Source organism: Hemibagrus wyckioides, unplaced genomic scaffold (assembly GCF_019097595.1).
Source record: "Hemibagrus wyckioides isolate EC202008001 unplaced genomic scaffold, SWU_Hwy_1.0 Contig4, whole genome shotgun sequence".
Lineage (NCBI taxonomy): Eukaryota > Metazoa > Chordata > Actinopteri > Siluriformes > Bagridae > Hemibagrus > Hemibagrus wyckioides.
The window spans coordinates 135,384-151,707 of record NW_026690802.1 but is presented as its reverse complement, the minus strand read 5'-3'; the positions used below and the strand labels follow the sequence as shown (position 1 = coordinate 151,707).

At 45.1% G+C, this 16,324-nt stretch overlaps 1 protein-coding gene across 1 annotated transcript; it reads right to left on the bottom strand.

Moving 5' to 3' along the window:
• Nucleotides 1-4,445: 4,445 nt before the first annotated feature.
• Nucleotides 4,446-9,504, bottom strand: LOC131350523 (uncharacterized). Its single transcript, XM_058385515.1, has 6 exons — nucleotides 8,646-9,504; nucleotides 8,292-8,525; nucleotides 7,412-7,610; nucleotides 6,205-6,322; nucleotides 5,079-5,423; nucleotides 4,446-4,523 (listed from the first exon to the last, which is right to left on the bottom strand). Exons 1-6 carry the CDS (start codon nucleotides 9,502-9,504, stop codon nucleotides 4,446-4,448), a joined length of 1,833 nt encoding a protein of 610 aa, XP_058241498.1.
• Between the last annotated feature and the right edge of the window lie 6,820 nt (nucleotides 9,505-16,324).

Below are 16,324 nucleotides of genomic sequence, written 5' to 3'. Positions count from 1 at the left end.
ATTCAACTGTAGTTAAAGGACCTATATATATTTTAAGCAAACCCAAAGCAGGAACTATTTGTAATATACAGATAATAGCAACAATATAATTAAACAAATGTAATTATTCTAATGATAATTATACAATTGTTAAGCCATAATATAAAAATTAAACAAGTTTTAAATTAATTACACATTATATGTTTACAATCAGGCAGCTTAGTGGTTAGCATGTTCACCTCACACTTCCACGCGTCCATCTCCATGTGTCCTGGGTTCAAGTCTTGCTCCTGCTCACTGTGTGTGTGTGTGTGTGTGTAGAGTTTGCATGTTGCTTGGTGGGTTTCCTGCGGGTGCTACAGTTTCCTCCCAAAGACATGCTTCTAGGCTGATTGGAGTTCTGTAGTGTGTAAATGAGTGTGTGTGTGCACCCTGCGATGAATTGGCACTCTGTCCAGGGTGTATCCTGCCTTGATGCCCGATGATGCCTGAGATAGGCACAGGCTCCCTTTGACCTGAGAATAGATCAGATAAGTGGTACAGAAATAAAATGTTAAAAAGTAATCAGTGGTGTCTGCATCTACATCTGGAATATTCCAATCCAAAATAGTTTCTAAAGTATCTAAACCAGTGGTGGGCCATCAGTGCCAGCAAGGCCTTCTCTGCTGGCCTAAACAGCAGTGATCTGAATCACTGATTTGCATTTTAATATATTTTTCCATGCGTGTGTATTAAATTATTCCCAGTAGTCTATTCTCTACATTTCCTAGCTTTGCTCTTGGTTGCGCTGCTTCCAGTAATGATAAGAATGTTTATCTAATCATATTTCAGCCAGTGGCTGACATCATGTGTTGCCAGAGTGAAAGAAATCTGTCTTAAGGCCTTCAGAATGAATAGTGCAGGCGCCCGTAGCTTATTATAAGTGGCAATTAAAATTGTTACATTAACCAATCAGATTTCGAGTTGGCGTCATTGGCGCCATCTAGCAGGCTTACGATTACGTCAGCAATTTCCCGTCCGTTGATTGGACAACTGGAGTAGTCAGAGGCAGAGAACCACACAAACTAAATAAAATTATTTTAACTCACAATGACTGACAGAGGAGAAGAAATCGATTTGGTGGCAGACATCCTTACACATGCATTTTCAAGGCAGACTGTAATAAAATTGACTATTCCTTGTGAGGTGTGAAATACTCTAGCCTAATTTCTATTTTACTTTGCTATTAAACGGTTGAGGACACCAGTGAAGACCGCAGGACGCGGTAACCATAGTAACCAGTGATTTCCGGATTGGACCTAAGATTTCCAGCCAAGCTACAGCTTAAAACCCGTCCATTTAAAAATAAAATAAAATAAAATAGCAGCCCAAAATGCATACTGTGATAACTAATACATTAACAAACAGAAAACCCAAAACAAATGGGTAAGTGCAAAGGGCACTATATAGACACACACACACACACACACACACACTGACAGACCCACAGCACAGGCGATCTCACCCAGTGTCCAGCTCTTCAAGTCCTGCAGAAATCCGCGGAAGTTTTGATAATTTTATGATCATTCCTAAATATCATTCAACATTACATTAGTAATATTGACTGTCAGATACTGAGCCAAAAGTGGTCACGTGATGAACGAACGAACGAATCAGACCCGAAGACGGTACTGACTGCAGAGCCGAAGTCTATGAGGCTGTCACGTGACGAGCAAGTTTCCCCGCACAGAACCAGATAGGATCTTGCGCACTTATGGTGTTCTAGATGGCTACTTAATTTACACCTTAACACGAAGCAGGATGTAAGCCTAAACATGTCCTGTTCTCCAAAAAAGATGATGTACTGTACATTTCCTCCCGCCGCCCCATCATAAGTGCTAGCTCAACTCAGGAATGGTTTACCATGGGGGAAAAAATCACATCATAGCAATGATTTTACTATTACTGCATCAGGCGATTTTTTAGTGATTGGATTTTAGGTTTGAGTGACTTGTTTTGTATTTATAACTAAATAAGCCAATCAAGCAGACTAGATGAATGCAGATAAGAGATTTTATTTTGTAATCAGCGCTGACACAAGAATTGAGATGCTCACGCATGAATGTCCCAACAACCTCTCTTCGGGGAACTCCAACTACAGCCTTTATATACATTTCCCTTATCTTCCCAATGCAACACGTCACTGGTTCTTTGCCTAGACAATCCCACCCATCTTTCTTTTTTAGACCTTTTAGACTCTTTTTTACACCATTATCTTTGAATTTACAACTTTTCAAATACCATTATAATTAAAACTTCCCTACATCATTATATTAACAAATTGGGCGTTTCCGCCCCCACCAGTGGGATTGTCTTCGGCCTCACTCTTGCCAACACCTCATTCTTCTTCAGGAGACAGCATGGGTAAGTTCTCAGTCCTTCAGGGGCCAACACCCTTTCTTTTATTACACTCTACACTTCACGGCTTTTCTGATTTATCCACTGTCTTCTACATATGTACTCTAGATATTTCGCCTGGTACCACCATTGCCATCCAGCACGCGCTGCGTTTACTTCATGATGAGATCACTGCCGCTCTAGGTACCAGCGGAGCGAAGATTGACCATAATAATCTAGGGTGCATCTCTGCCATTGATTGGTCCAAGTTTGGAAAGCCTGGTACCGCAGAGAAGGCCTGCCAGACTGACATCATTCATACAACTATTTGTTCTTCAAAGCCCTTGCAGCCTGTGTGCAAGGCCCGTGACAGGCCAACATGCCGTGTTAAACCTTATATTGTTCTTAAGCTCAAACGACCTAACGAATAAACCTTACCTGAGAACTCACTCCTGCTGTCCCCCGATTATTTCACACTACATCAATCACACACCGCATACATATATCCTCATTTACAAAATTATCTCCCACATTCCCCCCTTTTGTGACTCAAGTCACAACACACTCAACTTGTTCAGACGCTATGCATACATGCCTTATACACGTACATAAATCAGCACAAGGATTATATACTCGTATGATTCGTTTTCAGTGTTTCACTACTATCATGGTGCTAGTAAACAATTGCATTTGAATTATATACTCGTTAAGGAATGTAATAAGTACTCCAAGCTCTGTGCAGGTACCACTGCATGTAGTTCTTCTCAGTCTTGCTATCGCCCACCTCACCCGTTCTCTCACATTTGCCAGTCAATTTCATACCTACCTGGATCCCAACCCTACTCACCAGGTATTCCCCTGGTTACACGCAATCTCCGTTGTTTCCGTTTCACGCCCGGTGACCAGCAGCACGACCGTGCCTGCCTTAGGTTGTCCCACCCAGTGAGACCTTACCCGTCTTTGGCTAACTGGCCTTCTTCTCTGGTCACCGGCTGCCCCCTGTTTTTTTTGGGTAGCAGCTTTCCCGTTGCCCAACACCTCTGACTCTGGTGCGGCTTTTGTGTTGCTGGTCTGTCTTCTCTTGATTCTTCAGTAGGGCATTATTGGGATCTGTACCATGAGCCAGATTGGAACCTCAGTCACTCTGTTCTCAGTCACTCTCGAGATCTCATCACCTTACCTACCCAGCCACTGTACCTGCAGAGAGCTTCAAGTGTGCAAACATTAAGTATCAACTAACTCTATGTTTATAACACATTCAGTAATGTCTACCACTCATTCCCACACGACCAATAAGCCTGAATCATTATTCCCTTTAACCATAAATCAGCAGTTGTCATTAAGATGCATAAATGAGTAACATTCAATCATTCAGTAGTCATTATAAGACTTCTCCAGTGATCCCGGCACATTTGACACTCGGCATACGGATAGATGCATATAAGAAGCTGATTACGCTTTTTCATCAGTAGTATTTCAAAACACACGTAAATGATAATAGTGTTGCATGCATAAACATTAGTGACTTAAAACACAATATAATATGACACGCCAACATAACACATCCCACATCCTTTCATGATGTCCCCTGTTGTTCTTCTGCCCATGTGACTTTGTGCCACGTAGAGGGGCCATTGGGGGGCTAAGGAGAGGTTACTAGCACATCACTTAGCCCCCGCCCGATGATTGGAACGGCAAGGATCTCAGCAGCTCCATCATTCATCTAGGAACATTGGTCCACAATACATCTTCTCCTAACTTGACTGTAATGACCTCTATTCTCTTTCCAAGAGGAACGCCTATCCATATTCCGAACCTTCTCTTCCTCCTGTACGCTAGATTAAGTAACCGTTCTACACTATAATGTGCATGTTCTCCCACAATAGGTAACTGCGCTGTCTGCCTCGGAGTGTATGCGAATGTTTGTATCTCTGTGATGTATATCCTGTCTGCGTAAATCTCCCTCACCGATGTACGTCTGTCTATAAAAGGGTACTCTAGTAATCCTACATTTGGCTCCCACTCCCCCAAATCGTTTTTCAACAACCTACCCCATAAATACCTCCATATATGCCTCCAATTCCCCTCCATTATGCAATCATCTTTATTAAGTCCAATTCATCACTGCCATTGCTGGGTTTAGACGGAGACTCAATCTCATGTGTCATCTGAACATATTGGCCAAACATTGTGTGCGTCATCTGTGTAATCATGGAACGCAGTAGTGGAACTACACAACACAACAGAACTGCAAGTATCACCAAAACCACACCCACAACTGTTCCTATCCTAAGTATGACGGCTCTCCAATTTGAGGAGAACAACCATGCCAGCCAATCATTTGTTGGTTTATATGTGTTTTCTATGTGCTCATCTCTAAGATCTTTCATCTGCCTCAATATTTTACTCAGGTAACCCTCTGGACCAGTGTGCATTGGAATGTAAGTACAACATTGGTCTCCAAAAATGGTACACACTCCTTCTTCCGGGGCTCTCATGGTGTCCAGGATAAGCCTGTTCTGTAAGGCCATGGTAGATGTTGCATGTAGTTGTTCTTGAATCAAATCCAATGCTTGTATTGTGTAGTTCATGAACCTTTGTTGATTGTACCAAATGTAGTTAATCCATCTCACGTTTTTACCAATCTGTGCCCATGGCAAGAAAAAGGTCAGTGCTCCTGCTCCTGGTCGACCAATGGCAGCATGTTCATCAGGGACTCCCACCGGAACCCCTCTCCAATCCACATAAACCCCACTGCTCCTGTCAAATCGTCCCAGGTCGAGCTTAATTCGTCGACCTGATGCATTAATCTTCTTTTCTTGCAGCACAGTTAGTTTTCCTGTCAGCACCACTGTTGCACAGCATCCTCCCCATCCGGGTGGCAGGGTCTGCCTAGCAACACTATATCCACAATACCAGAATACATCAGCCAGCGGCCTAGTCCCATTAGATAGGTCAGGCTGGTTCAGATCAATATAGTCCTTTTTCCACTGTCTCCACACGTTAATCTTCAATCCTTTTGTATCTGCCGTCATGTCACAGTCTTTAGAAATGTTGCCGACGAACACCTGTGATCCGTTTGAACATACACAGAATGGGTATCTCTGTCCCTGACGCTCACTCACTCTGATGGGCGGATGTCCCTCAGTCCCGATCTCCTCATACTCACAGGTGCTATTCAACTTCTTCAACCTGGTTGGGCCGTAAGCACATGAGATAGAATGCATAAGACAAACGAATGGGCATAGGTGGCGTAGGTTGTGCTTGGTGCTGTTACAACCTTCTGGTCCTCTCGTTGGAAAAACCCTGGGAGCTCGCGATGTCCTGTCATGGCACACTATGCACGAGGTGTTTCCTGCTTCGTGTGCTGTGTAACTTAGCCATTGGTAAAACAAGTTGTTTGTCCACAACTCCTGATCTAATCTACTCATAAGGCTCATTGACTGTGCAGTGTCTCTGCGTACTCTGGGCAGTGTTGTTGGTGATTGCTCAATATAATATATTCCCCTAGTTTCATCATTCATTTGTTCATCATCACCAAAGACTCGCATAAGTGTGTATGTCCATAGTCCTATACACAGCAGTGCTATTATTACAAGTACCAATAAGCCCCAGTCCGTTCTGTTGATTCGATCACCGTTTCCCTCCTCTTCATTTATTTCTTGCTCATCGTTCCTCTCTCTCCCTTCTCTTTCAGTGTTCTCGCAGTGCACGGGCTCTAGTTCTATAGGCAGGTCCTGTATCTCCCACATTGTGTTGTGAAGGCCCTTCCCTTGGGTCTTCTTCTTCTTGTTCTGCTGGACTCTCCCACGGTTGATACTCCTGGCTCTGCGGGTGGGGCGCTTGTACCGAAGGGGGTTGTGAGGCGGGAACAGCTGGATCACGCCTTCGCGTCTCGAATTCCCTTATCAGTGGATCCTGCTCCTGCGCTCTTTCACGTCTCGCTCCAGCCCCTGGATCTGGTGCTCTGCAACAGTGATTTAGATGAAACCAAGCAGTCTTACCTTCGACCTTTACGGCTGTTGGAGTAGCTAAGACAACTTTTAGTGGTACAACTCGTCTGGGCTCATTCCATCTTCTCTTGAAGACCTTGACATACACCCAGTCTCCTGGTTTCACAGTCCTCAGCTCCTCGTCAATTTCGCTCGTCCTTCCCTCCGTAGCACCTTTCACCTGTTGGAATATAGCTCGGTGTATTTCAGTCAAGTGCTTCACATAATTGCCAAGCTCACTTTCAAGCTGCTCCAGCGAAGGGCCCTTATAGGGCCCTCGTAGATAAGGCACAGGCATAGGTCGTCCTGTAAGCATTTCATGCGGGGTTAGATGCGTCATTCGGTTAGTTTGCATTCTCATGCTCATCAGTGCTAATGGCAAAGCTTGCACCCAATTCATTTTTCCAGCTTCACAAATTTTTGCCAGCTTCGCTTTTAATGTTCCATTGGCCCTTTCCACCATTCCCTGCGACTGTGGGTGATAGACACAGCCCAATCTGTGTCGTATTCTTAAATACTGGAACACTCTTCGAATCACATTGTTCACAAAGTGAGTACCGCTGTCTGAGCTGATCTTATCAGGAATACCAAACCTTGGAATCACCTCACGACACAAAAATTTAGCCACTGAATCTGCATCTGCTTTAGCTGTTGGGTGCGCCTCCACCCATCTACTAAACCTATCCTCCACCACCAAAACATACCTTTTCTTCTCCTTCACCTCAGCCATATCCATGAAGTCAATGATCAGATGCCTGAATGGTCCGTCTGGCTCTGGTATGTGACCTATTGGGGCAGTAAAACTTTTCCTGTTGTTGTATTCTGCGCATATTTCACAATGTGCTAACCTGTGATCAACCATCTGAGCTAAATACGGAGACCACCATGCTCTTTGAATCCGTTTGATCACTTCCCCCCTTGCGCAATGGCTCAAGCCATGCGCATCATTAATCAACGATGTGAGAACTGAGAGAGGAGCCACAAAATGTCCCTGAGGACCCCGCCATACGCTTGTCCGTGCATTCTTAACCGCCCCCCTTTTTATCCACTTAGATATCTCATACACTGAGGCCGAGTTTTGCGCTGCGGCTAAGGAGGTTAAGTCCGTTTCTGGGTAGTCATCGCCTTCAGAGTCGGTCACAAGCATAATGTTGGTATGTCCTAAAGCTGCTGATTTTGCTGCCTCATCTGCTGTAGTGTTTCCACTGGTAACAAAAGAGCCATCTGTTTTATGCGCTAAACATTTGACGATGGCTAGTTTAGCTGGCAGAGTAATAGCATGTAACAAATCAGTTATGGCCATTCCATGCGTCACAGGAGAGCCATCTGCTCTCAATAACCCTCTCTGGGCCCATGTAGGGCCGAAGTAATGACACACACCATAAGCATACTGAGAATCCGTGAAAATAGTACAAGATTTCCCTGCAGCTAGCTTACAAGCTGCGGCAAGCGCTTTTAACTCAGCCAATTGTGCGGAACATGGTTGAGAAACAGCCATAGACTGAACAGTAACAAAGCTAGTCAAATCATTACTGGGCGCTACTATGGCGTAACCCGCCAAGTTCCCGTCTAGGCCTCTAAAGCACGAGCCGTCAACAAAAAAGGTTACATCCGAATGTGGCAAAGGTTGATTTTCAAGGTCTTGACGCGCTTTAGAGTATGTGGCTGAAACTTGCTGACAATCGTGCGGTTCACCATCCAATGGGGTCATCATTCTATCAGCTGGATTAACTGTCTGGCATCTTTGAATAGTCAATTCTGGTGAAGAGAGAATTACGTCGTAACCCGTCTTCCGCGCATGAGTTATCACAAATGTCGGACTGGTAAGCAGGGCATGTAACGCATGTGTAGTGTACAATATAGTAGGATGGCCCATTGTAATGGTTGACGCCTTTTGATACGCAAAGGCTGCTGCTGCTAATCCACGATAACATGGCGGCATACCACTCTCAATGTTGTCTAGCCTGCAGCTAAAGTAAGCAACAGGCTGCTTGCCTGGTCCCTGTTGCTGAGTTAACACGGCATTAGCGAAGCCTCGTTTCTCTGATACATACAGGAAGAATGGCTTACCGTAATCAGGACTCGCTAGCGCTGGTGCTGTACAAAGATCCTCCTTCAGCATTTCGAAAGCTGCAATGGCCTCCGTCGTCCAAACCAATGCAGCTTTCTTTTGATCAGCTGCTTTTATCAACGCACGTAGTGGAGCTACCTTCAATGCAAAATCTACTATCCACTGTCTGCTATAACCCACCATACCCAAGAAAGACAACATCTGCCCAACCGTTTGCGGTTTCGGGGCTTTACGGACCGCCTCTAGATGCGTAGGCGACAGCTTACGACTAGTGCCATGCAAAACTCTTCCTAGATACTCTACTTCCTGTTTGCAGAACTGTAACTTTTCCTTGCTCACCTTGTGTCCGTTTTCTGCTAAGAGTCTCAATACTTTTAGGGAGTCTGCCTGGCACTGTTCTTTAGTTGGGCTACAAATCAAGATGTCATCAACATATGTCAGGAGAAGACTATCAATATCCAATGAAGCTAGATCCCTAGCCACAATGCGATTGAAAATTGATGGGCTTTCACAATAGCCCTGGGGCAATCTCGTGTATGTGTACTGTTGGCCGTTATACGTGAACGCAAACAAATGTTGTGAATCTGGATGCAGTGGAATACTGAAAAATGCTGAACACAAATCAATAACCGTGTACCATTTAGTATTGCCTGGGATGTTGGAGAGTAACGTATGTGGATCTGGGACTATGGGCGCTTCTGCCTCAACTATATGGTTAATGGCACGTAAATCATGCACAAGTCGCCACTTATCTGAGTTTGGTTTTCTAACTGGGAATATTGGAGTGTTGCAGCGGCTATGTGTTGGTATTAAAACCCCTGCCTCCAATAACCCCTCGAGTGTAGGCCCTATCCCTGCCTGAGCCTGTGGTGTTAGTGGATATTGTTTCTGATACGGGTACCTGACATTAGGTTTAAGTTTTATCAAAACCTGTCCTGCTGACTTTATGAGTCCTACGTCCGTAGAGTGCTGAGTCCAGAGCACACTTGGGATGGTGGCTAACAGCCCTTCAGTTTCTGTATCCGATTGTTTATCTGGTGCGATGTCTTTGTCGTCTGAAAGTGGTAACTGATAGATAGGCGACATTTTCTTTTCTATCAAGGTTTGTGTGGCTCTTAAAGTGTCTGTGCCTTTTTGAGAAATGCGCATAAATTTTCCATCCGGTGAGGTGTGCATGTACTGATTGATGGTTGGCTTCCATTCCAGCACCTGGCTAGTTTCTTTGAGCATTGGTCCCAGGTCTTTCGATTCATATCCCCCTGCTACCATCAGTGTGATGTGTGGTATTGAGTTTGTAATCTGGTACCAGCTCTTTAAGTTATTGGGTAACTGAACTGCCGCTGCCACTCCTTGAGGGCCCACGAAGATGTCTGTTGTCACCACATCAAACAGTTTTCCTTCCAACATGTCTGACCATAGTGTTGCATATTCTTCATTGGTGCTGTCAGGGTCAAAACACATAGTACAGTGCAACGGGCTCTTAGGTTCGGTGTAATCCGGCCGCATAGCCTGTATCCATGGCTTCCACTGTAAATAGCTGGCCTGCAACTCTGATAATGAGGGATTGTCGTTCTGTAGCCAATACACTGTGCTACACTCTGTGTCTGCCTGCGTCCCAGCCATGAGATATTGTTCTGCTGTGGTTCTGTCTGGGAATGTTACCCAGAGGCCTGTAGGGCTGCACTGAATTCTAGCCTTAAATTTACACAAAAGATCTCGTCCCAATAAATTGACTGGTGTGGAGGGTGAATACAAAAGTGGTGCCACAATGGTGGTGTCTTCTAATGTTAGTATCTGAGGCTCTGTGAAATGTAAGATCTGTGAGATCCCTGAGAAGCCTGTTGTTTTGATGGTCTTCCGAGCTAGAGGGAGATTCGAGCCTTCGCGCCCTATACATGAATATGTGGCACCCATTTCGATCATGAATGGAAAAGGACGCTCATTATTGAGTGTTACCATGACAGTTGGTTCCTGTTGCGGATGCAGTGTAGTGGCATACTGCATATTCTCCCCCTCTGGCTTCTCAGGGCCGTTTCAACTCCAATTTGGTGCGGGCCCCAGTCCCGGGCCTATCTGGGGCTGATACATATGTGGGCAGTCTCTTCTCATGTGTCCAGTCCCTCCGCAGCCCCAGCACTCTAGTGGTTGTTGAGGCTGTTGGTACTGAGGATTGGGGGGTGCCTGCGCATAACTCAGTCCTTGGGGCCCTACAGGGCTCTGCGGCGCATATCCCTGCGGTGGTGATCCAAATCGTTCCCACAGCTGCCTTCTCCCTTGCCACCGACCTCTCATTGGGCGTCCTCTAAATCTTCCTTGTGCACCGCCAATGTGGACATTAATGGGTTGAGTCATTGGGTACACCTGGCTATTTTGTGGATGCTGTGAATTTGGTGCTGCCACCTGCGGTTGTGGCATCATTTGCGGTTGCTGCGGTGTTTGTCCTTGTTGCGGCAGCATTTGGTTATTCTGTACTGGTTCTTGGCCTGCTGGGATAACCACTGCGGCTTGTATTTTTCCTGCTTTTTCTCTCTCCTTTTCGTTCTGTCTAGCTCTTGTCAACTCGCCAAGCTGTGTTTTATATAGCTGTGTCAGTAGGGCCTCTGAGGCTGTTTTCTCGTCCTTTTGTTTCTTTCTGTATTGTTCCACATAATGTATCACATGTGCTTTGTAGGTATCCCAAGGCATGGAGTTTAGACCGACCACCTCATCCAACGAGATTTGGACTGGTTCTGGTAGACATTTCTTCAGCATTAATTTAAACAGTCCTTTACTTGTGTCTGTCTCGTCCCATGTTCCACCTGTCTCTTCCTTCCATTTATTCTGATAATCATGAATGAATTTTACTACATTTTCTTCTTCCTTCAGAATCATGTGTTCCAGTTGTCCTGGGTCCATTTTCGTGGGGTAGGTTTTCCTTATTTCATTCCACAACCTATTTCTCCATGTCCCCAGTGCTATAGCATCCCAGCCTGGTAGATCCATTGCTCCTTTTAGTCCAGCTTCATCCAGTATTTCAGCTGTCTTTGCTTTCCCTATTGTTTGGGCTAATATGGCTTTCACATCTCCTATCGACAAGGTATGTCCTGCTGTCTTTTCTTCAAACTTTGTAATCCACCTCTGCCCTCCATTACACATCTCCGGTAGCTGTGAGCTTAATCCTACCATATCCATAAATGTCCATGGAACATATTGCACATCTCTTCCTTTTGTCACCAGGGGATTCATTCGAACCTCTTCCTCGTCATCAAACCCATATCTCTGTGGTGCTTTTAATGACTTCTTGTCCCTTAAGGTTCTTGGTCGCGTGCGCTCCCGTTCCAGCTGCTCCTCCAACGCTGTAACTGAATTTTGTAAGCGCTCTTCTAAATCTTCCAGCTGCTGCGCGAAATTACGAACACTATCCCTCACCTTCTGCTCTCTGGTGTCCCTCTGTCTCTTTATTGCATCTTCCCTTGGCTCTATGTACAGCACTCCTCTAACCTGTCTCTCTGGATCTTCTCGCCAGTATTCAGCACATGGTTGTTTTTCCGGTGGCCCTGTTGTCTTTTCTGTTCGGGATTGATTATACGCACCCTGTTCCTCACTCATTGGTTCATCTCTTTCCCATTCTTCTGGGAGCGTGGGGGGCGCTGTAGGCCCACTCGCACACGTTGAGATATATCTCTCAGCACTGTCCCCCACTGGTGTTGAGTGTGTGAACTCTTTTCCCTTTTGCAAATACTCTTCACTCTCTTTCTTTGCTCTTTGCAGTATCTCCTCTGCCTCCCCTTCTTCCTCATTTTCACTGTGATTTCCCCCTGTTTCTTTGCTCCTTCTAATTTTTCCTTTAATTGGGTTTTCAACTGATATCTCCACGTCTTCCCATCCTGTCCAGTCGGCATAGCAGTCCGTTAGGGTTGGATACACTCCCACTTGTTCCCTGCCCACCATTGGCTCGTTGTAGTTAGGTGGTGGACAGTAGATTGGCGGTGGTCTTTCTATTTCTTTCTCCTCTCTACTCCGCTCTTCTTCCTTCTTTATCGCTCGCTTCACCGCTTCTTCCACTTCTCTGACCTTCTTTCCTTCTCTCATGAACCATTCCAGAATCTCTAATTGCCTATACTTCTTTCCTCTGCATTTATCATCATCTTTGCTTGGCTTCCAGTGTCTCAGCATTTCTCTCACTTCTGAGCAGGCCTTTTCATCAAATGTTCCTTCCACCGGCCACTGCCATGTCCCCTGAGTCCTGTCATGCCATTTTCTCATACACTTCCTGACATACTTCTCGTCAGGTTTGTGTTGCGCTATTATAATGTCAACTGGTGTAGGCTGTCTTCTCCCTTCACTCATGATGCACCCCTGTTGTGCCCTGTATGCGCTACTTCTCTCTCCTGGATTCCTGTTGCCTTCTGACCACGTCAGTGCGACGCTGATTCGTTTCACTGTCAAGCTCGGCCTTACTGGATTCTTTCTTATCTTCTCACCGAGCACATTGATCTTATCAATCAGCACTGACGTTGCAAAACCTCTTTCCCAATGTACAAGTCGCGGTTCTACTGTCACAGTTGCTGTCAATCCCGAACAATAGTTGTACTAGCCTGGTCTGGGCTGGAATAACTCTGCCAGGGGTTCGTCGTCCTCCTTATATGGGTCACTGATGAAATCAAATATTGGGATGGCTACACTGCTGGGCTCAGGAGCGTCAACTAGTGCTCTCAATATAGGACTCAACAACTTGGGGCGCCAAATCTTCCTCAAGGCTTCGTACCAGTCTAAGTCAGGGAACGTTCTTTGTAAGGTGTACAGTCCGTCAAACTTTGTCAGGGCCCACAATTTATCTCTAATCAAATCTTCTGGCTGCCAGTGCTCTACTCCTTCTCTATCTTTATATGTCTGCTCATCCCAAAAGTGTGTGCGTATTCCCCTTGTTTCTATCTCCAAGTCTTGGTGAAAGGCCATACAGCTGAAGAAAACAGTAGTGCGCATGCAGTATATGGTGTCAATATAATAGCTCAATACTTCAATAAGGGTAATGTTGTATTATCTGGGTCACACTTTTTACAATTCACTGAGTGGCCCAATAGAATGCAGACCCAAGTTTTAGGTGGATTTTTCCTGAGTATTCTCTTCTGCTGATTGCACAATATCCCTCCCTCGCTAAGCCTGCTTTCAGCCACTTTTGATTTCGTCCCAGGTCCACAAACCGTGTCTCTAGCCGTTGAACTCCTCAGCCTATTCATATGTACAACTCTTTTCCCTCACTTATTCTGTATGAAATTCCTCCTTCTAGGGGGATGTCTCCGCTCTTACTCACTCTTTCTTGGCACAATGCCCCCGCACACACACACACACCTCTCCACCACTCCAGAAAGCACTCAATCTTTTTCCACACACACACACACCCTTGCTCTTTTTAATTCCTCATCATCACCTGAGGGTCTACTGTTAAACTTCCTGCAATGAAACACTTCCACAACGTACGATCCTGCCCCAACTTCCACATGCTAATCCAAACTTCCGTGTATTGAGGACCTCTTGGGGTCATAGGCCACATTAAATTGACCCTAACCATGAGTTTCCCAGCTTCCTTTCTCAACAACTCTAGTGCTGCCTCCGCGAACTCCCTTTCAAACCTATTTGGAAACCTATAGCCAATTCGCTTGAATGGTAGTGGACTGCTAAGACTTAGCTCTAATCCGCGAGTTTTTGCTCTTTCTGTGATGATATTGGGAACTTCCTCACTTAGTTCCTCCAGAACGGTAAAGTAAGCACTCACACGGTGTCGTCCCGTGTAGGCGGATACAAACACTTCCACCATTCAGGATCAATAGTGTCCTTCGATGTGCTACATCTTCACATGGACCCCATGGATGTCAAACCACACTTTCACGTCAGTAGAGGGTGGAACAATTATACGAGCGACAGATACACGTATTCATCCAATTCAATGAGTGCACAACAAATTGAGATGAAACATCAGCTCACACTTGGCACTAGGTCCTCACTTACGGTATGTGGATGCCCGCTTCACTATAAGATTTATTCTAAAGGCTATTCTGGTCCACACCATCACTACCCTTACTTTCCCTTCACTTCTCATGTAATGCACCTCTAAAACATATATATCAAACCTTAGTATGATTACATCCATGCACGGTGATTCCTTTACTCTCACAAAGACTTCTGGCTTATTTTCCCACTCTGTTGCAGTTCCTTTTCAACTTCAGCCCTATCATCCCCACCTGTTTCATATATCACAGTCCATATCAATGTGCGTGCATGTACACACTGGTTTTCCTATACTCTCACAGTAATAGTGTTAGTAGACAAAAGGTTAATACAGTGCTATTTACAGTGCGCACCTCCAATCACCATTTATTTTCCTCATGCACTCACACTCACACAGCCCCTCGCACTCAACACACCCACACACTGCATGCAATACAATCAGGACAGACAACAGACAAAGGCCGACAGCAGGCCCGTCCTTATTTCTTAATCTTTTCTTTATTTTCTACCACCTGGATCCAGGACTTTTCTATTCAGCCCTTTTTCTCTTTATATTCTCTTTATCTCTTATTTCTCTTACACCTAGATCCGGGATTTTTCACTATATTTCTCTTTTCTTCTCTTATTTTCCTTTCACTACCACCCGGATCCAGGAATTTTACTCTTCTCTTTTATCACCTGCTACTTGACACTTATTTTTCTTTTTCCAGTGACGGTGTTCACATTCACAGAACTTACTATTCTGCTACTAAACGCCCCGTTTGCGTCCAAATAAGGTCTTTTTCACAGGAATTTCTCTCATACCACCTGGAACCCACCAGGACTTTCGATCATACAGGCCTTTACACATTCATACATTTGACATCATCTAGTCTTTTCAATACAAAACATGCAATTTATCATGTCACTCTATGTGGTTTTAACTTACACTCACTCTGCCTCTCTGCCTCAATAGGTTGGAGCAGAGCTGATCCGACCCTGGGCCGAGCGCCTCCGCCTCCCCAGACCACACACAACTAATGCAGAAATTCAGTTAAACAGGCTTCTGCCTTACCTCTGTCCTAGTTGGATCCCGTGTCTGGTCCGTGGGCGGCGGCCGCAGCCTCAGGTCCCAGGTCTGGGGCTCTGCTGTTCTCTCGTTTTCTTTGAAATCACGTCGGGGTCACCAAAACAATGTGGAATAAAAATTCTACTGTACTCACTACTAAAATCTGACTCCAGCTCCACACTGACCCGACAGCTCAGTCTAAGTGAGACTCATAGTTAGTAAGGCCTCAAAACTAAATAAGCCAATCAAGCAGACTAGATGAATGCAGATAAGAGATTTTATTTTGTAATCAGCGCTGACACAAGAATTGAGATGCTCACGCATGAACGTCCCAACAACCTCTCTTCGGGAAACTCCAACTACAGCCTTTATATACATTTCCCTTATCTTCCCAATGCAACACGTCACTGGTTCTTTGCCTAGACAATCCCACCCATCTTTCTTTTTTAGACTTTTTAGACTCTTTTTTACACCATTATCTTTGAACTTACAACTTTTCAAATACCATTATAATTAAAACTTCCCTACATCATTATATTAAAAATTGGGTGTTTCCGCCCCCACCAGTGGGATTGTCTTCGGCCTCACTCTTGCCAACACCTCATTCTTCTTCAGGAGACAGCATGGGTAAGTTCTCAGTCCTTCAGGGGCCAACACCCTTCTTTTATTACACTCTACACTTCACGGCTTTTCTGATTTATCCACTGTCTTCTACGTATGTACTCTAGATATTTCGCCTGGTACCACCATTGCCATCCAGCACGCGCTGCGTTTACTTCATGATGAGATCACTGCCGCTCCAGGTACCAGCGGAGCGAAGATTGACCATAATAATCTAGGGTGCATCTCTGCCATTGATTGGTCCAAGTT

Coding starts and splice junctions, on each gene's coding strand:
- LOC131350523 (XM_058385515.1), bottom strand. CDS start 9,504: ATGTCGCCTATCTATCAGTTACCACTTTCAGACGACAAAGACATCGCA. Junction 6,323..7,411: donor GCGCAAAACTCGGCCTCAGT/GTATGAGATATC, acceptor TCACTGTTGCAG/AGCACCAGATCCAGGGGCTG. Junction 4,524..5,078: donor TGGATTGGAGAGGGGTTCCG/GTGGGAGTCCCT, acceptor CAATATGTTCAG/ATGACACATGAGATTGAGTC.